Raw genomic sequence first — 20,850 nt, forward strand, 5'->3', positions numbered from 1 at the left:
GCGCCCTTTCTCAGCCAATCAGGAAGAACGGACACTGTGGGCAACGTGATGACATAGGCAGGGGTCACTACCATCTTTGAGAAGGGCATGCAAGTGATTGGCTTGCTTTGTGTGGCGTCACAGGGGCTATAAAAGGGCGTGCATGCCGACCACCATGTTACTTATGCTGATCTCACAATAGGGAGAGCTGCTGCTGCTGATTCTGTAGGGAGAGCGTTAGGAAGGCCAAAAGAAAAAAAAATGCTTCTGCTGATAGCGCTTTTCACTGTAGTTAGTGTGCAGTGAAAGGTGAAGATTTTTGCTTTTGTGCAGCAGGGCTGGTGGTGATCAGGCTGCCTTTTAAGGCTACCTGCATTGCTGTGTGCACACTGGTGTTCAAACTGCTTTTTTAAAAGCAATCCAAATTTTATTGTTTTGTCCTGGTGAGGTACTGAGCGTTCATTTTTCAACACACCGTACAGCGGTGTACGCTCCTCACACAGTACCGTGTACCGGCTGTTATCACGGCCAAATTGAAGCTGTGTGTGACTCTGTAAGGAAAAGCCGAGGAGTTTGTCCGTTCTTACAGACCTACACCTTAGATATTTGTCCGTTTTTCAAACATTTTCGTATATCTGCTGTTTGATTACATTCAAAACTAAAGAGAGACAGCGTGTGTCAGTCCATATGCAAAAACACGGAGCTTGACAATCTGTGTGTAACTCTGTAAGGAAAAGCCGAGGAGTTTGTCCGTTCTTACAGACCTACACCTTAGAGATTTGTCCGTTTTTAAAACATTTTCGTATATCTGCTGTTTGATTACATTCAAAACTAGAGAGAGACAGCGTGTGTCAGTCTGTATACAAAAACACAGAGCTTGACAATTTTACATACACACACCGTACAGCGGTGTACGTGTACGCTCCTCACACAGTACCGTGTACCGGCTGGTATCACGGCCAAATTGAAGCTATCTGGGTGTGACTCTGTAAGAAAAAGCCGAGGAGTTTGTCCGTTCTTACAGACCTACACTCTAGGGAGATTCCAATTCTGCCCAATTCTATATACACCTTGCAGTTTGTCATACACTAGGCAATTTCTGCCTGTTACATTGTGGTGTAATATACACAGGGCCTGACAGAATCCAACTGTGTCCTGAAGTCTGTAGAGAGATTCCATTTCTCCCCAGTCCTCCATACACCTCTTTTACACCATCCAGAATCAGCCTGTTACTTTGAGGTGTAAAATACACAGGGCCTGACAGAATACAACTGTGTCCTGAAGTCTGTAAAGAGATTCCATTTCTCCCCAGTCCTCTATACACCTTTTTTACACCATACAGAATCAGCCTGTTACTTTGAGGTGTAAAATACACAGGGCCTGACAGAATACAACTGTGTCCTGAAATCTGTAGAGAGATTCCATTTCTCCCAAGTCCTCTATACACCTTTTTTACACCATCCAGAATCAGCCTGTTACTTTGAGGTGTAATATACACAGGGCCTGACAGAATACAACTGTGTCCTGAAGTCTGTAGAGAGATTCCATTTCTCCCCCCAGTCCTCTATACACCTCTTTTACACCATCCAGACTCAGCCTGTTAATTTAAGGTGTAATATACCCAGGGCCTGACAGAATCCAACTGTGTCCTGAAGTCTGTAGAGAGATTCCATTTCTCCCCAGTCCTCTATACACCTTTTTTACACCATCCAGAATCAGCCTGTTACTTTGAGGTGTAAAATACACAGGGCCTGACAGAATACAACTGTGTCCTGAAGTCTGTAGAGAGATTCCATTTCTCCCCAGTCCTCTATACACCTTTTTTACACCAGCCAGAATCAGCCTGTTACTTTGAGGTGTAATATACACAAGGCCTGACAGAATACAACTGTGTCCTAAAGTCTATAGAGAGATTCCATTTCTCTCCAGTCCTCTATACACCTCTTTTACACCATCCAGAATCAGCCTGTTAATTTGAGGTGTAATATACCCAGGGCCTGACAGAATCCAACTGTGTCCTGAAGTCTGTAGAGAGATTCCATTTCTTCCCAGTCCTCTATACACCTTTTTTACAGCATTCAGAATCAGCCTGTTACTTTGAGGTGTTATGAATGGGTCACCGAGGAGAAAAAAGCAAAACAAGCTAAGTCACAGAAAACCAGAGAGGTTGGTAACTATGCAGATTGCAGATCCCTGATCTTACCACAACTAGCAGTAGCCATGGAGCGTGCCTACGATGTTCCTAGACACCTCGTCACGGCCGGAGGACTAAATAAGCCTAAAGCAAGAAAAGGGAAAACTAACTGCCCCAGAGCAGACCCCAAAGAAATAGATAGCCCCCACACATGTATTGACGGTGAAACAAGATGAAGGCACAAACACAGGCAGGAAAATAGGTTGAACAAATGATGGGGCCCAAACTAACTAGACAGGAAAGGAAAGGAAAGACACTGTCTGCAACCTGCAAAAAACCCTACAAAAATCATGTTCAACACTTCTGATAGCAAAATTAACCCTGAAGTCACTAGACTTCTCCCACTATATCAGCACTCTGAAATATACTGAGACAGAGCAAAAAGAGACCGAACTAGTAAGGGACAAAAAGCCAATTGGCAAAATACTGATAAATAAGAGTGGAAATTCAGCACAGCCCCCAGAAGGGGCTGGCTGACCACATCAAAAAACTGAATAGACCAACAAAATCAAGTGTGAACATTAGCAGAAAAACTTAGCTTTAGATGACTGGAACAGAGCTGAAAACCAAGAGCTGACAAGCCAGAAGGAATCACCAGAAACTGAATAGGGCGTCGGCTGTCTTAAATCCAATCTGAGACTCCTGAGATCCAATCGTCATCCTCATTCTCAGGTGGCAGATCTCCACCGATCAAATCAGCCTCTCTACCTCCTGTTACCACCAGAGGGAGTCTGGAAGGAGAACTCACAACTGGTGAACCAGAGAATGAACTCACAACAGTACCCCCCCTTGAGGAGGGGTCACCGAACCCTCATCCATGCCACCAGGCCGATCAGGATGGGCCCGGTGAAAAGCACGAACCAATCTATTGGCATGAATATCAGAGGCAGAGACCCAAGAATTATCCTCCTGGCCATAACCCTTCCATTTGACCAAATACTGGAGTCTCCGTCTAACCAAACGAGAATCCAATATTTTCTCTACCTCATATTCCACATTGTCTTCAACCAACACAGGGTCAGGAGGTGCTGCCATAGGAACCACTGGGTCAACAAACCTCTTCAACAGAGATTTGTGAAATACGTTATGGATCTTGAACGTAACTGGAAGAGCCAATCGAAACGAAACAGGATTAAGAATTTCCAAAATCTTATAAGGACCAATAAATCTTGGCTTAAATTTAGGAGAAGCAACCTTCATAGGAATATTCTTAGATGACAACCAAACCATATCACCCACTTTAAACCGGGGACCAATGGTCCTATGCCGGTTGGAAAATCGCTGGGCCTTTTCCTGAGAGAGTGACAACTTATCCACCACTTGGTCCCATATCTGCTGCATTCTCTTAGCCACAGTGTCCACACCTGGACAGGACAAAGATTCCACTTGCCCTGAAGAGAATCGAGGATGAAACTAAAAATTACAGAAAAAGGGTGACATCAAAGTGGCAGAACTAGCTCTATTGTTCAGTGTGAATTCGGCCAAGCGCAAAAATGAGACCCAATCATCCTGATCAGCAGATATAAAACATCTCTAATAAGACTCCAAGGTCTGGTTTGTTATCTCAGCCCCGGACATGTAAGGGCATGATAGACCTGTTATTGCTCGATCTCGCGTGCCAGAGCCTCGCGTATCCCTCTAGTAAGCTTGACGCGTACTGCGGGGGCATGCCGGAGTCTCGGTCATTAACGGATTAAAGCTGAGAAATCACTAGCACAACTACAAATAGACATACCACACCACACACAGAATCGACAAAGCTTTCAATGTTTGCATCTTTTCTTTAGGTGGCATGGTTGTAGTTTCCCGGGTGGAGTCCAATGAAGCCACAGGCTCCACTCCTGGTGGTTTCCTTTTGGACATTCCTTTAAGGTTCAGCTTTGCAATCATACTGCCCCCGGAAACCAAACACTTTGCCTTCATGGACGCTGTTTGGAGGTTTGTGGGAATAACGCCGCCCGATCGGCAGTTGGCATAATTTATTGGTAGGAAGTCCGACGGTATATGATCGTGTTCGATTTCAGAAAAAAATTTTTTTTGTTTGTATTTTACATTCTTATTCCAGCTTTTCTTGACTTCATAAGGGCATGACAAGCCTATATCTGTGTCTCCTCCACCTCCTCCTTTTACTACTCCACCTCTTTTCTAAATGTAGTTGCCCTTTTCCATATGTTATTTTTGTCTTCTGAGCATTTTGTCTGCTTTGGGACACCTTTTAAGGTGTTTTGTAATTGTTTTCTATGTGTTTGTATGTGTTTGCCTGCCATTGTTTTCAATGGGGTTCGACGGTGTTCATCAAACGTTCGACGAACATTCGACGAACTTGCCTCCTGTGCGACGAACGAAAACACTAGCGGGGTGGCTCAACACTAATCCTGATATATAGACGTACATTGTTAATGTTTAAACTATGCTATATATACCTGGTATCTGGTGATACTGTACCCTTTGTGCCAGGAAGTCCTCCTCCAACCAACACTCTAAGTGTATCATTGACACCTGTAACATTCTCCCACATGTGTGATTATTTCTTGCGGATCTTCTTGTTATATTGTGGTGTGATCCATCCTGAGCGTGTGAGTGTCTATGGGTTACTCCTGCAATTTAGATGTACATTTAAAAATTACCCCAACACTGTATACAGCTCTACGCTTGTTATATTCTGGTCTAATCCAAACTGACCAAGTGAGAGTTATTTTCTGACTGTGGAAATAAATACTGAGATTGACAACAATGACACCTACACTGTGTAGAGCTGTACTCTTGAGATCCATTACCGTTTCATGGCTTTCTAGATTGTGTTGTAATCCAATACTGAGCCTGAGAGTGTCTGTGTGTGCCTCCTCAAATATCTACGGAGATTTAGAATGTTTAAACTATACTATATATACCTGCTATCTGATGATACTGTACACTTTGTCTAATTTTTATATTCTTGTCTAATCCATACTGAGCCTGTGAGCGTCTCTGTGTGACTGATGGAATATATAGGGAGATTGACAATTATCCTTTGACTGAATAGAGCTTTACGCTTCTGATACAGTGCCATATATCTGATGTTATTTTGGGTCTATTTTCTGCAAAATTTTGAAGTTTGGTGGAAGAGGCTGCGGACATGGGCGTGGGGGGGCCAGCTGGTGCTGATGGTGGTGGTGCATCTGCTGGTAGTGGCAAAAGCACAATAGCAGCTAAGGCAGGAGGTGTTGAGCCTGTGTCATAGTCTGGCTCCGGAACGCCTGGAAGGCTACCTTTTCTGGGAGTAGGTTAACCGCTTTTAAAGGCGGAGCATGAGGAACTGGTTTTGACTTACATTGCCGAAACAGACTCCAGCAAATATGCCCTCCTCTTCTGAAGTTTCAAAAAATGCAAGCACTGAGTCATCAAGTGATGACTCCTGGTCAGGAAGAACCCCTTTCCTTGTGTCCTTCACCCCCACCAAAAGTGAATGATGCAGCAGGCAACACTTCACATTAGTCCATGTAGCTCTTTCTATCATACCATGCCTGGGTTATCAAGTCAAATCGTGAATTCTCAAGTCAAATTGTGAATTCCCAAGTCCAAGATGAATCTGACATAGAGTGTGGGTGGCCAGCCAAGGTAGTGGGGTTAATCGGTACCGGGCCGGTGTCTCACAGGGATGTGTCACGGTGGTGGTGACTCATTCCGTGGGCCTGGGCGTCCACGCAAGGGGTGAATTATGTTTATAGGTGAATGATACGTGATGCCACCTGTGGTTTCTGATTAGATTGACCAGCGCTGCAGTGTCACTTCTCTGGGGCAGATGTTGTGGTGCAGCTAAGATGTAGAAGCCCTGCACAGGTGGGGCCGTAGTCGCAGGGCAGATGAAAGAGTTGGTAAATGGTGTGCAGTGCAGGATGTAGCAGAGCTGTGCGCCAGGCGCAGGAGAAAGATGACAGACACAGTTGTGCAGTTCCTTTACCTGTACTTGGTAAGTGCTGTCCAGGACCCAGAGTACAGATGGAGAAGGAGTTGGTCAGCCTGGAAGCCAATTTTGAATTCTCTCTCTGCAGATAGGTAGTGTGGCCTCCGTTTTAGCGCTTATCTGAGGTACTCGCAGTGCTGAGTTCAATGAAGTTCCCCCTGTTGACTCTCTTTTGGAACTTTCTCGTATGGCAGGCAGCCGTAGCCTTTTCCTTCTGGCTCCCACACGTTGATGCTGGGGCCTCCGAGCCTTAGTTGGGTACAGAGCATTTACAGCTGCTACTTCCTCCGGTTTCTGCTGCAGGAACGTCAGTATCCCTACAAACTCGGAGACCGGAATCTGGACCATGCGCTCCAGCTAGGAGTGAGCCTTAACTCTGCTCATCCTCCAGCTCCCCTTCTCACGTCCACACACTTCCCCTTCCCTGCACAGAGTGCCCTAACTTACCTCCTCCCGACCACAGAGAGCAGCTCCTCAGCAGTCAGGTTCAGAGGTCTCCCTGCTGGCCTGGAGTGGGAAGTGTGTTGTGTGTTTGTTTAACTGCTAGAGAGATCTTTCGTTGCTCCCAAGCATGACATCACACTCCCTAGGAGGAAGGTAATGCCACTGTGGCGACCGTACTGCTGGGGACACCACAAGTGCACTGATGCCCAGCCACTGCTAGATGATTCTGCTGGTACATTGACCCAGACCACTACATTCCCCTCACACTCTACACAGCCAGAATCTGACCCTAAGGAAACTCAGGTTTCCCTTCCCGCATACTATACCACCTTACACGGTGACAAAGAGGAAGGTGCAGATGAAAGTGCAGGTTCCTTGAGCAGGTGGAGGAGGCATACTCATGGGCGATGGCACTGGCATAGGGCCCCTCATAGTACGCAGAAGTGTCTCTGCCGGTGGGAGGGCCCACGGGCCCACCCCCTGGGAGGGACCACCCGCCGTCAGACACACCGCCACACACTGCCGTACTATGAGGGCCCTGTGCCAGTGCCATCGCCAACCAGTGGGCCCCCCCTGCTTGCTCAGGATCACAGCACTTGCAAAGTTGAAATACTTACCTCTCCCTGCTCCACCGCCATGACATCTTCCGCATGTCCTGGCAGTGATATTCTGATCAGAGGGCGCAATGACATCACGTCTGTACGCCCTCTGCCTAAACAGCCAAGTGCAGTGAGATGGAAGATGGGGATGACGAGGAGTCCAGACTAGTACAGGGATTCCCTAGCGAGGAGACTTATTTAATTGTTTTCAATGTTGGGACACCAATTTTTTGGGAGCACTATGCTCTGGAGAATGATATATGGGGCCCACCATACACTGGAGCAATCCAAAGGAGGACATCAGACACTGGAGCAGCATTTACAGGGCCCATTATACACTAGAGCATTAGAAATGGGGCCCATTATATATGGAGGATTATTTGGGCCCATAAGACAGTGGAGCTTCATCCATGGGGACCAACATATACTGTAGCATTATGTGGAGCTTATCATATACTGTATGGAACATTATATGGGACCAATGATTCTGTATGGAGAAATATATGGGCCTCATTACTCTGTATAGCGCACTATGCGGTGCCCATAATACTGTATGGAGTAATATACTGTCCGTTTTTGGAGCTATTGGAGAATTTAAAATGGATATCAGTCATGAGATGTAAAAAGTGAAGCATTTTTCATTGTACTATACCGCTATTTCTCTTCCGTATCGGAGCATCATGAGTTGTGGTATGTGTTAAAGGGGCGCTCTTTGGCCCAGGGCACATGAAAACCTGGAGCCAGCCCTACTCCCCCACAACTTTAGCCAAATAACCCCCATTTTTCAGTGCGTAACTATTATTATGAAGTAAATTAAGGTTCACAAGCTTCAGTAATAAAAATTGATGTTTTTGGCATTCAAATGGCCACTGTAGGTGTGTTTACTGTCCTCCACTCGCTGCCGACTTTGCTTCCCCATTGACTTACATTGGGTTTCGCGTTTCAGTCGGCCTTCGACTTCTCACGATAATCGGCTGATTTCGTTCGACCCGACTTTTGCGAAAGTCGGGTTTCACGAAACCCGACTCGACCCGAAAAAAGGCAAAGTCGCTCATCTCTACTCATCACTTTTTAGAAGAAACCTGCATTTCGGTGATTGGGGTCTTTGGCCTAATTTTTCATCTATTGCAATATTGTAAGATAAAAGGCCTTTGAATAAATCAGCGTCTTTGGTCTAAATTTTTCAACTGCTGAATCTCTACAGTAGAATATTGCATAATACACAATTTCTATATGTCTGCTGCCATCTACTGGACATTCTAAATTTCGACATCTACAAGATCTCCACCTCATATAATATGCTAATAATATATTAATCTACGTATGAACATGTGCTTCAGCTATCTGCGTGCTCACATCTAAACATGGTTAAACCCAGCAAACAGAGCGCAAAAGAAACTGAACACTTCAACATCCGAGAAATAAGGCAAACTAGATAGTTTTTTTTTCTTCCAAAAATTTATCTACACCATAAGCAACTTTCAAAAAGAAAACTTTCCATTCCTTCAACTTGGCTCCAAATGAGGACTCGCAATCGAGCATGTAGACTCCGAGAACGAATATCAATCTGCAGACTCAGCACCAATATCCACATCACTCCCTAAAAAGACACTGGCGCAAGCAATGAAACTTTTGATCAATTAATTAACAGGTCTCAGATCTGACCTAAAACAAACAGGACATCATGTAGACTCCCAGGAAACTTCACAGATGGATCTCCTAAAATTCTCAAACACCCTGAAGGAACAAATGACCTTCCACCAATACCAACTCAATTCTATTATTCTTGCTCTAGAAGGTCAAGAGAACAGAAGTAGACTCAATAACTTGATAATTAAAAGAGTCATGGAATCTTTTGCCCAAGTGTCACTAAAGAGATATTTTCTTCTATACTAGGCTCTGACAGAGTTGAAAATATAGTGATCAAAGAGTCCACAGAGGCTTACAACCAAGACCCTTGGTCCCGACATGAAACTTAATATTTGGTCTTCTGAGTTTTGTAGATTCCTCATCTATCCTTAGAAAGAGAAATACCATCTATATCCTACAACACCACACCAATAGAAATCTTCAAGACATTTCCAAATCTTGGCAAAGAGAAGATTAGACCTCTGCTAGAAGTCTTACAAGCAAACAGATTAAACTATAGATGGCTATTCCCCTTCGGTCTTGTCATTTTAACAGACAGGAAACAAATTTCCATTCACACTCCAGAAGACCTTCAAAAAGCTTGGGATGTTCTACAAATTACTCCAGTGGAAGTTCCTTCTTGGATGCCATTAGAAGACTGCTACATTTTCCCATGAATGCAGTTGACCAGGTCAGTACACAAGAAATCAATCTCTCCTAAGACCAGGAAACAAGCCTTAAGGCTATTGATGCTGCCAATGCGGCATCAATAGTAAAAGATAGAGTATAAAAATTTTTTTTAAAAATGGTTATTTTTACGTTCTGACAGCCCCTGATCTCCTCAGCGGTGCTCCTGGTACGTTCCGTTCCCAGGGATGCTTTGCATGAAGTACCTTTATGACATCACACTTGCGAGACCGCAATGTCATCTCAGGTGATTCGGGCAATGCATCCCTGGGGACGGAAGATACTGGCAGCGTGGCTGAGAGGCGGGAGGACTCCAGGGGGCCATCAGAGGGTGAGTATATCCCTACTTTTTATTTTAATTCTATTTTTTTACAGGATTATGGTACCCAGGGCCTAGAAGAGAGCCTCCTCTCCTCCAGACCCTGGGTACCATCCACACATGAAGCGCTCACTTTACGCATGGTGGGCATAGCCACATGCGTAAAGTGAGCGTTTCAATACAATCCTATGGTGACGGAATTGCAGCGATTCTGCAGAAAGAATGGACATGCTGCAGATTTTACCGCTATGTGATTCTGCAGTGGCAAAATCCGCAGCATGGGCACAGCAACTGCGGAATCCCATAGGATTCCATGGGGGTGCGTTTTAATAGTGCTTTTTAAGCGATTCCGCTGCGGCAAAAACGTGTTGGAAATGCATAGAAAACACAACGTGGGCACACTGCCTAATACATTCAAGTTGCATGGGTCTTAGAACAGATGCCCAAAGCACATTGCCCTTTTGTGCTCCCTCTCCTATTTCTTCCCATATGTTGCAGGAATTCCCTATTTCCTTATGACATTTTGTATCATCAAATGAAACTTGTCCAATTATTTTTCTTTGCTGTTTTATATACTGTTGATTCTTTCTTTGTACTATAGGATGAGTCAAAACCTGGACTGTCTTGTCTGCTATACAATGAAATGTTACACCAACCCCATCACCCCTCCACCCCCTCTGCTGCAGATAATATCTCTTCTGTTTATATTTGAATGTTGTTTTTATTTATTTTATGCCTAACATGCCGGATATGTCTGTCAGGAACACACCTCTCCAACTCCATAAATGGCTAACACAACTAATCCTGATACAATCATTGTGGCATCTATAATGTGAAAGGCATCAATTCCCCTACAAAATGTAAACAAATTTTGAATCTTCTAAGTTAAAAATTTTTATTGATAGCTTTGATACAAGAAAGATATGAAAAATGTAATAAAATCCTACATACTCCCTAAAATACTAAATACCTTAAATATGCTGCCTATTGATCTCTTCAACTCTTTCTTCTTTAAAAACAGTTTGTTTCTCAGTATATTTGGAAAACAAAAAATTAAGACTCCCATATAAACTTCTCAACCAACCAAAAACACAAGGAGGCATTGGACTTCCAGATATCCATACTTACTACAAAGCAATACCCATAAATAGATTTTTGAAACGTTCTAACTCTTTAAAACAAAACAAATCAGACTTAGAAAACTTACTACTAGGTAAAAACACTCATAGATACATATAGACTAACTGCTTCACCTTAATCTGATATGTGATGGGATTACATCACTTCTACCATATCTATCAAATATGTGACAGAAAAAGTCTTACTGAGGTCTGGATAGCACAGAAGTGCACAATAGGGCAATACTGCAAGAGAAATGAGAGAGGGTGAGAGAGATTTTTTCTGGAGCAAGTTGAGAAAAGAGCAACCAGAATGGTGACCGGTCTGCAAACCCTGTCTTATGAGGAAAGGTTGCAGGATTTGGGATTGTTTAGTTTGCAAAAGAGAAGACTGAGAGGAGACTTAATAGCTGTCTACAAATATCTCAAGGGCTGTCACATTGTAGAAGGATCATCTTTATTATCATTTGCACAAGGAAAGACTAGAAGCAATGGGATGAAACTGAATGGGAGGAGACACAGATTACATATTAGAAAAAACTATTTGACAGTTAGAGTGATCAATGGGTGGAACAGGCTGCCACGAGAAGTGGTGAGTTCTCCTTCAATGGAAGTCTTCAAACAGAGTCTTCAATCATCTGACTGGGATGATTTAGCGAATCCTGCTTTGAGCAGGGGGTTGGACCAGATGGCCCAGGAGGTCCCTTCCAACTCTACGATTCTATGATCATAGTGCTCACCAATAAGAACCTTAGAATCTGCGGCTGCAAACTTGTGGCTGGAGGAAAAAAATCTTCCAGATAACAATTCACTTCAGTTGGGAGATTACGGTACCTGGGCTGCGCTCAATGGTATATATAATAACGTTTTATTAACTAAAGCTTATCTGCACCGGACTGATGCCTTTTTTAAGGTATAAAAAAAGAGTCAACATGACAATAACATTTGTGTTTTTTTACCTTGAAAAAGGTGGCAGTCAGGTGCAAGAATGCGTTCAAATGATCCCTCAGCTTCAGCTCCAATGTCCACCATCCCATATCTTTTACATCCTAACTATTCAGACAAAAGTAATTTATGGTCGTATTTGCCGAATAATAGCATTTCCCAACTTTTATCCAACAAAATTCCTATCGCAGATTTCTGGCTAGAATAGGCTACATGTTGTCCTTGTTGATTTTATGCAACTAACTCGTGTCCCACATATACTTACTCTTTTTAAAACAAAATTTCCAAAAACTGGAGAATAATCCTGGCTTTACCTATTGGTAAGACTTCCCTTCCCTATCCCCAGAGGGCTCTCGAAAATATGTAACTATTTAACCTACCCAACGTATCCTTACACGCTGACTTTTCTGATCTCATGGAAAAAAGGTTTAACCCCTTTCTGCCATTAGACGTACTATCCCGTCCATGTGCCCTGGGACTTAATTCCCAAGGACGGGATAGTACGTCTAATGCGATCAGCGGTGCCCACGTGGTGAGCGCCGCTGATCGTGGCCGGGTGTCAGCTGATTATCACAGCTGACACCCGGCACAATGTGTCAGGGGCGGTCACGGATCGCTCCCGACACGTTAACCCCTTGTACACCGTGATCAAACACGATCGCGGTGTACCGGGGGTTAAAGGGAAGCATCGGCAGGGAGGGGGCTCCCTCCATGCTTCCCTGAGCCCCCCACAGCAGCGCAATGTGCAGCGCTGCTGCGGGGGACTCCTTCCCTACAGGCGCCCGGATCCAAGATGGCGACGGGGACCTTCGGGGGCCTGCAGTGAGCCGGCTTCCTCAGTGCCTGCAAAGCGCAGGCATGAGGAAGTCTGCAGAACTGCCTGTGACAGATTGCTGATCTGTCATAGTGATCTGTGATGTGACAGATCAGCGATCTGTCACAGGACAGTGATGTCCCACCTGAGACTATGTAATAAAGTAAAAAAAAAAGAAAGTGTAAAAATAATTTTTAAAAAATCGCTAAATAAATTAGTAAAAAAAATATTACCCAATAAATTCATTTTTTGAAAATAAAAAAAAACAATAAAAGCACACATATTTGGTATCGCCATGTCCGTAGTGACCCGCCCTATAAAAATGTCCCATTAGTTAACCCCTTTAGCGAACCCCTTAAAAAATAAAAATAAAAAACGAAGCAAAAAATAATGATTTATTATCATATCACCGAACAAAAAGTGCAATAACGCGCGATCAAAAGATGCATAAAAACATCCATGGTACCGCTGAAAACATCATCTTGTCCCGCAAAAAACGAGCCACCATACAGCATAATCCGCAAAAAAATAAAAAAGTTATAGCTCGCAGAATAAAGCGATGCAAAAATAATTATTTTTTTATATAAAATTGTTTTCATTGCAAAAAGCCGACAAAACATAAAAAAATGACCTAAATGAGGTATCGCTGTAACCGTACCGACCCAAAGAATAAAACCGCTTTATCAATTTTACCGCACGCGGAACGGTGTAAACGCACCCCCCCAAAAGAAATTCATGAAACGCTGATTTTGTTCATTCTGCGTCCCAAAAATCAGAATAAAAAGCGATCAAAAAATGTCACGTGCCTGAACATAGTATCAATAAAAACGTCAACTCGTCCCGCAAAGAATAAGACCTCACATGACTCGGTGGGTCAAAATACGGAAAAATTATAGCTCTCAATATGTGGTGATGCAAAAACCATTTTTACAATAAAAAGCGTCTTTTAGCGTGCGACAGCCGCCAAACATAAAAACCGCCATAAATAGTAAATCAAACCCCCCGTTATCACCCCCTTAGTTAGGGAAAAATAATAAAATTAAAAAAAGTATTTATTTCCATTTTCCCATTAGGGTTAGGGCTAGGGTTAGGGCTAGGGCTAGGGTTAGGGCTAGGGTTAGGGCTAGGGTTAGGATTCAGATTAGGGTTAGGGGTGTGTTGGGGTTAGGGTTGGAGTTATAATTGGGGGGTTTCCACTGTTTGGGCACATCAGGTGCTCTCCAAATGCTACAAGGCGTCTGATCTCAATTCCAGCCAATTCTGCGTTGAAAAAGTCAAATGGTGCTCCTTCCCTTCCAAGCTCTGCCATGCGCCCAAACAGTGTTTTACCCCCACATATAGGGTATCAGCATACTCAGGACAAATTGCAAAACAACTTTTGGGGTCCAATTTCTCCTGTTACCCTTAGGAAAATAAAAAATTGGGGGCAAAAATATCATTTTTGTGGAAAAAAATGATTTTTTTATTTTCACGCCCAGGCGTTATAAACTTCTGTGAAGCACTTGGGGGTTCAAAGTGCTCACCACACATCTAGATAAGTTCTGTGGGGGGTCTAGTTTCCAAAACGGGGTCTGTTGTGAGTTCATTTTCCCCTTCACTACTGAGGCCCGAGGAACTCCCTCTTCTGGTGAAGAAAGGTAGTGAGCCTGATTATCAAACACCTGAGCCTGATGATGATGACTGGCTGAGTGGAGTTACTGACTGGATATAAGGCTGCCAACGCCCTTCTGCCCTGCGGGTGATTTCTCTGTGGGATCCTTGGAGACCAGTCTGAATTCCTGCTCTTCTAAAGCTAAGTTTTCTGCTCGGCTTTTTGCATTTGTGCTTTGACTTTGTTTTTCTGGATTTCGGCCATTCCCTGCTGGGGTGAGCTGAATTCCTTTAGCTCTGTCTTCTGAAAATACCTGAGTGCTGATTTAGTTTTTGAAGCCTAGCTGCTTCAGGGTCTTTTTACATATCAGCTTGTTGGCTTATGTCTTTAATAGGGTTTTGGCAGATTGCAGACAGCAACCTTCCTTTCCTCTTCTGTTTAGTTAGCTTTGGCCCCATCGTTTGCTCAGCCTATCTTTCTATCTGTGTGAGTGTTTTTTCATCTTGCTTCACCGTCATTATATGTTGGGGGCTGCCTTTTACTTTGGGGGTCTGCTCTGGGGCAGTTTAGATTTCCTTTTCTGTCTTTAGGCTATTTAGCTCTCCGGCTGTGATCGAGGGGTCTAGGGCACCGTAGGAACCCCCTACGGCTACTGCTAGTTGTGTTGATAGGTTCAGGGGTCTGCAATCTGATAGTTGCCAACTTCTCTGGTTTTCTGGACGTAGCTTCTATTTTTGTGTCTGCCTCCTACGGTGACTCAATCATAACAGGGGTCACTTGTGGGGAGTTTCAATAGTTTAGGTACATCAGGGGCTCTCCAAAAGCAACATGACACCCGCAGACCATTCCATTAAAGTCTGCATTCCAAAACGTCACTACTTCCCTTCCGAGCCCCGACGTGTGCCCATACAGTAGTTTTCTCCCACATATGAGGTATCAGCGTACTCAGGACAAATTGGACAACAACTTTTGGGGTCCAATTTCTTCTGTTACCCTTGGGAAAATAAAAAAATGGGGACTAAAAGATGATGTTTGTTGAAAAATACGATATTTTTATTTTCACGCCCGGTCGTTATAAACTTCTGTGAAGCACTAGGGGGTTCAAAGTGCTCACCACACATCTAGATAAGTTCCTTAGGGGGTCTAGTTTCCAAAATGGGGTCATTTGTGGGGGGTTTCCACTGTTTAGGTACATCAGGGGCTCTCCAAAAGCAACATGACACCCGCAGACCATTCCATCAAAGTCTGCATTCCAAAACGTCACTACTTCCCTTCCGAGCCCCGATGTGTGCCCATACAGTAGTTTTCTCCCACATATGAGGTATCAGCGTACTCAGGACAAATTGGACAACAACTTATGGGGTCCAATTTCTCCTTGTACTCTTGGGAAAATAAAAAAATGGGGACTAAAAGATGATGTTTGTGGAAAAAATACATTTTTTTTATTTTCACGGCCGGGCGTTATAAACTTTTGTGAAGCACTGGGGGGGTTCAAAGTGCTCACCACACATCAAGATAAGTTCCTTGGGGGGTCTAGTTTCCAAAATGGTGTCATTTATGGGGGGTTTCTACTGTTTTGGTACATCAGGGGTTTTCCATTCGCAACATGGTGTCCGATCTCAATTCCAGTCAAAAACGTCAAATGGCGCTGCTTCCCTTCTGAGCTTTGCCATGCGCCCAAATAGTGGTTTACCCCCACATGTGGGGTATCAGCGCACTGAGGACAAATTGCACAATAACTTTTAGGGACCTGTTACCCTTGGAAAAATAAAAATTTGGGGTGAAAAGATCATTTTTGTGGAAAAAATATGATTTTTTAATTGTACGGCTGTATGTTATAAACTTCTGTGAAGCCCTTGGGGGTTCAAAGTTCTCACCACACATCTAGATAAGTTCCTTGGGGGGTCTAGTTTCCAAAATGGTGTCATTTGTGGGGGGTTTCCACTGTTTTGGTACATCAGGGGTTTTCCATTCGCAACATGGTGTCCGATCTCAATTCCAGTCAAAAACGTCAAATGGCGCTGCTTCCCTTCCGAGCTCTGCCATGCGCCCAAATAGTGGTTTACCCCCACATGTGGGGTATCAGCGCACTCAGGACAAATTGCACAATAACTTTTAGTGACGTGTTACCCTTTGAAAAATAAAAATTGGGGGTGAAAAGATCATTTTTGTGGAAAAAATATGATTTTTTAATTGTACCGCTGTACGTTATAAACTTCTGTGAAGCCCTTGTGGGTTCAAAATTCTCACCACATATCTAGATAAGTTCCTTGGGGGGTCTAGTTTCCAAAATGGGGTCACTTGGGGGGGTTTCCACTGTTTAGGTACATCAGGGGCTCTCCAAACGCGACATGGCGTCCGATCTGAATTCCAGCCAATTTTGCATTGAAAAAGTCAAACGGCGCTCCTTCCCTGCTGAGGTCTGCCATGCGCCGAAACAGTGGTTCCCCCCCACATATCAGGTATCAGCGTACTCAGGACAAATTGCACAATAACTTTTATAGTCCAATTTCTAATGTTACCCTTGGTAAATTAAAAAAATTGAACCTGAAGTATTTTTTTAGTGAAAAAAAAGTTAAATGTTCATTTTTTTCAAATATTCAAAAAATTCCTGTGACGCACCTAAAGGGTTAATAAACTTCTTGAATGTGGTTTTGAGCACCTTAACGGGTGCAGTTTTTTGAATGGTGTCACTTTTGGGTATTTTCTATCATATAGACCACTCAAAGTGGCTTCAAATGTGATGTGGTCCGTAAAAATAAAATGGTGTTGCAAAAATGAGAAATCGCTGGTCAATTTTTAACCCTTATAACTTCCTAAGAAAAAAAATTTTGGTTTCAAAATTGTGCTGCTGTAAAGTAAACATGTGGGAAATGTTACTTATCAATTTTTTTGTGTGCCGTATCTCTGTGATTTAAGGGCATAAAAATTCAAAGTTGGAAAATTGCGAAATTTTCAAAATTTTCGCCAAATTTCCGTTTTTTCACAAATAAACGCAAGTTATTTGAGTGAAATTTTACCACTAACATGAAGTACAATATGTCACGAGAAAACAATGTCAGAATCACCGGGATCCATGGAAGCGTTTCAGAGTTATTACCTCATAAAGGGACAGTGGTCAGAATTGTAAAAATTGGCCTGGTCATTAACGTGCAAACCACCCTTGGGTCTTAAGGGGTTAAACATCAGCTTATCAGATTCTGAAGTTAAATTTATTCTGTCTAAGTCAAACAGCTTCTCCAGATGTTCACTTCTACAAGAAAATTTCTATAAAACACTATCCTGCTGGTATAGAACTCCCGAGTTCTTACATCACTTAGGTTTAACGGAATCAAACTTAGCCAGAAGATGTGGCACCCAAAAAGGTTTGCTTTTTCATGTATTCTAGTTCTGTTCTAAACTGGATGGAGATAGTAAACATTATGAGATCTTGGCCTAATCAAACATACTATAACACTCTCAGAAGTCTTACTATCTTGCCCTTCCAAATACTTTAAACCTAGAAAACATGACTTGTTAGTAGGGATGAGCAGACCACTGGGAAGATTGGGTTCTGGTACCTCACCGAACATTAGTCGAAAGCTTGGTTAGGGTACCAAAATTGTACCCGAACCCCATTAAAATAAATGGGGACCAGAACTTCTTCCTTCCACCTAATGATCTCCTTTTTGTTTTCTCCAATATTCCTCTTTTTTTATACCCCTTTTTATACATTTGTCCCATTCCTGATACTACAACTAATGATCACTTGTTTATTATACTTAGACATTATTACTTTGTTGTACTTTTGACCTTGTTTGTATTAACATTTTTTACAATTATGCAAATCGCATTCTTACAGTCACATGACAGATGACCACATGGGAAAAAGCAATGGAATCCTGACAGTGTGTGCCATGATTAAACAGTCTCAGTGTAGAGTAACTGCAGACTTTTATTCTCAGCCTAGAACACTACTTAAAGGATTGTAAAACCATTTATTAGGATAATACATGTTTTTTTTTCTATAAACTGCAAACTATCAACTATAAATATTGTAAAAATCAATAATTAGTATGTTTAAATACCTGCCAACACAACCGTGGCTGAATTATTTGAGTGCAAAAGGTCTGATAGTATTGTCACACCCCTGGATGAAAGAGAAACTTGATCCATGTCCACTATAATTCTGGCTAAAACAACAATCTGTAGAAATATATAAAACAACATTTAGATTTAATGACATCATAGCTGAGGATAATGACATCTGAATAGTAATCTCAGAAAAATTCTTTCATAAATTATTTCATGCTTTGATTTATTAGTTTATACTCTGATTTATTTTGTCTGCTTGAAACAATACCGGTATAATTATATATGATAGGTTATATTTATGTCTATTCCATACATTATTTAGTACCACGGTTTTATCAGCACCTGAGAGCACTAAGTTACGTACTGTACGTACCACTCTAGCAGGTCCGATAAAGGATAACATAATTGATAACCATCAGTTATGATCTGATTCCCATAGTCTTCAGTGTTTAATAAAACGGATCCGTCTGCTATACAATTTTTGGGCATGAAAAATAAGTTATGCAGGTGACAATTTTTGTTCAGCCTAAACAACAGATCTCAGAAGGGATGGAGACAAATGATAACATTTCCACTTCCGTTGCCATTCAAATGAATGGGTCCTGTACTGGAATGTTTTAGTTCCATTTTTATGATCTCAAAATGGATACAAAACAAGAACTACTGGGGATGTGAACAGAGCCTGGTACGTTAAGTACTACGCGTGGTCTTAACTAGTTAACACAACTGTTTCTGATTGGCCTGAGGAATACTAAGACTTAGGGTACGTGCACACGCTGCGGATTTGGCCGTGCAGATTTTGTAAAATCCACAGGTAAATCTGCAGGTCAAAAGACCTGCGGTTTTACCTGCGGATTGGCCTGCGGTTTTGCATCTCCACAATGGAGGAGATGGCAAACCGCAGCGGAATCCGCAGAAAGAATTGACATGTCAATTCTTTCTGCGGTTTCAAAACCGCAGAAAAACCGCGCGGAAAAATCCGCACCGTCTGCACTGCGGTTTTTTATTCCCATAGGGAATAATGGTACTGTACACCACAGCAAAAACTGTTGCAGACCCGCAGCGCCAAATCCGCTGCGGAACCGCTGCAGAATCCGCAGCGTGTGCACACACCCTTATAGACTTCTACCCCTAGTTCTGACTCTTATGTACTGTACAGCTGACCACATTCCTGCCTAAAATATAAAATATTATGTCTTGCACCTGTAGAGTTACTTTTGGCCTGACTTATGCATTTCTGGAGACCTTTACTTGGGGATCGCCTGCACAAAATTCCAAATACTCTGTAACCTAATCTAGTCAATGCTAATATTAATCAACCTGAAATATATTATGCATTTACAAACACTGATCGCAAACCATTCTTTCACTGTTAAAAAAGGCTGATTGAGTAAATACAAATAGTTCGGCAATCGTTTACCGGACGGTTTAAGTAGGCCAGGGGCATACTGATCAGTAAATTGTTATTGGCAGCACATGCCCTGTTTACCTAGGGTGATATACTGCCAATTACTTTTTTGCTGTTAAAAATTATCTGTTTACCCAGCAGACAAGCAGTTTGCAAATAATCGGAAACCTGCTTTCCTACAAACATTGATTTGCAGATTTACTGGACTAAATGCATTATTAGCTGTATTCATGAATGATATGTCATTGCTACCATAGCTGTTAAGATCACAGGGTGTGAGAAATGGGGCTGACATTTGTATGATGAGAACAAAGTTCTACTGTTTTACAAATCACAAAAGCATGAAAGTTTCCTCCGTGTTTGCATATAGAACACTTTCTTTGCTGGAAGGCAGTTGAAGATACTCGGCACAAACTTACCCCCTTTTATCTCTCTAACAACCACTGACATTAATTGCTTCCCTTTTTTGGTTGGAGTATTATCAATTACAATCCTTCCCCTCCTTCTCAGGCAGATCTAAGATTTATTCTTCCACTATTACCCAATTTGAAAAGCTTCTTCTGTTGGATTCACCGCCCACACTTACTGTGTCACGTATATACAGTTGTGCTCAAAAGTTTACATACCCCGGCATAATTTTTTCTTTCTTGGCCTTTTATCAGAGAATATGAGTGATAACACCAAAACTTTTTCTCCACTCATAGTTAGTGGTTGGGTGAAGCCATTTATTGTCAAACTACTGTGTTTTCTCTTACAAAATCATAATGACAACCCAAAACATCCCAAAGACCCTGATCAAAAGTTCACATAGCCAGGTGATTTTTGACTTGCTTAACGAATGTTAGGTAGAGAAGAGTGAGGGAAGGAGAAAGATGAAAAACGGAAACTAAAAGAATCAGAATGAACCATAGGCTGTAAATCATATAAAATTAAAATTATAGCAAAGTTGAAGAAACATATGGAACAAAAAGAAAGGAAAAAAAATCTGTGGGGAGAAAAGGAGAAGAACAAGAGAGACAGAAGATTATCAACTTCAACTAACTCTGTCATCTATCTTATCGAGTGCCCACATAACAAACAGTACATAGGGAGGATGACACAATCGC

At 42.5% G+C, this 20,850-nt stretch overlaps 1 protein-coding gene across 1 annotated transcript in view; it reads right to left on the bottom strand.

Annotated features, from left to right (window-relative positions):
* The window catches only part of ANKAR (ankyrin and armadillo repeat containing), a 623,401-nt gene that overhangs the window by 122,284 nt on the left and 480,267 nt on the right, over positions 1-20,850 (bottom strand). The window contains exon 20 of the mRNA XM_073558116.1: positions 18,330-18,447. Coding sequence (XP_073414217.1) covers positions 18,330-18,447 — 118 coding nt within the window. The remainder of the gene's footprint in view (positions 1-18,329; positions 18,448-20,850) is intronic.

Source organism: Dendrobates tinctorius, unplaced genomic scaffold (genome assembly GCF_039654945.1).
Source record: "Dendrobates tinctorius isolate UK_male_01 unplaced genomic scaffold, ASM3965494v1 ptg000254l, whole genome shotgun sequence".
In the NCBI taxonomy this organism is placed as follows: Eukaryota; Metazoa; Chordata; class Amphibia; order Anura; family Dendrobatidae; genus Dendrobates; species Dendrobates tinctorius.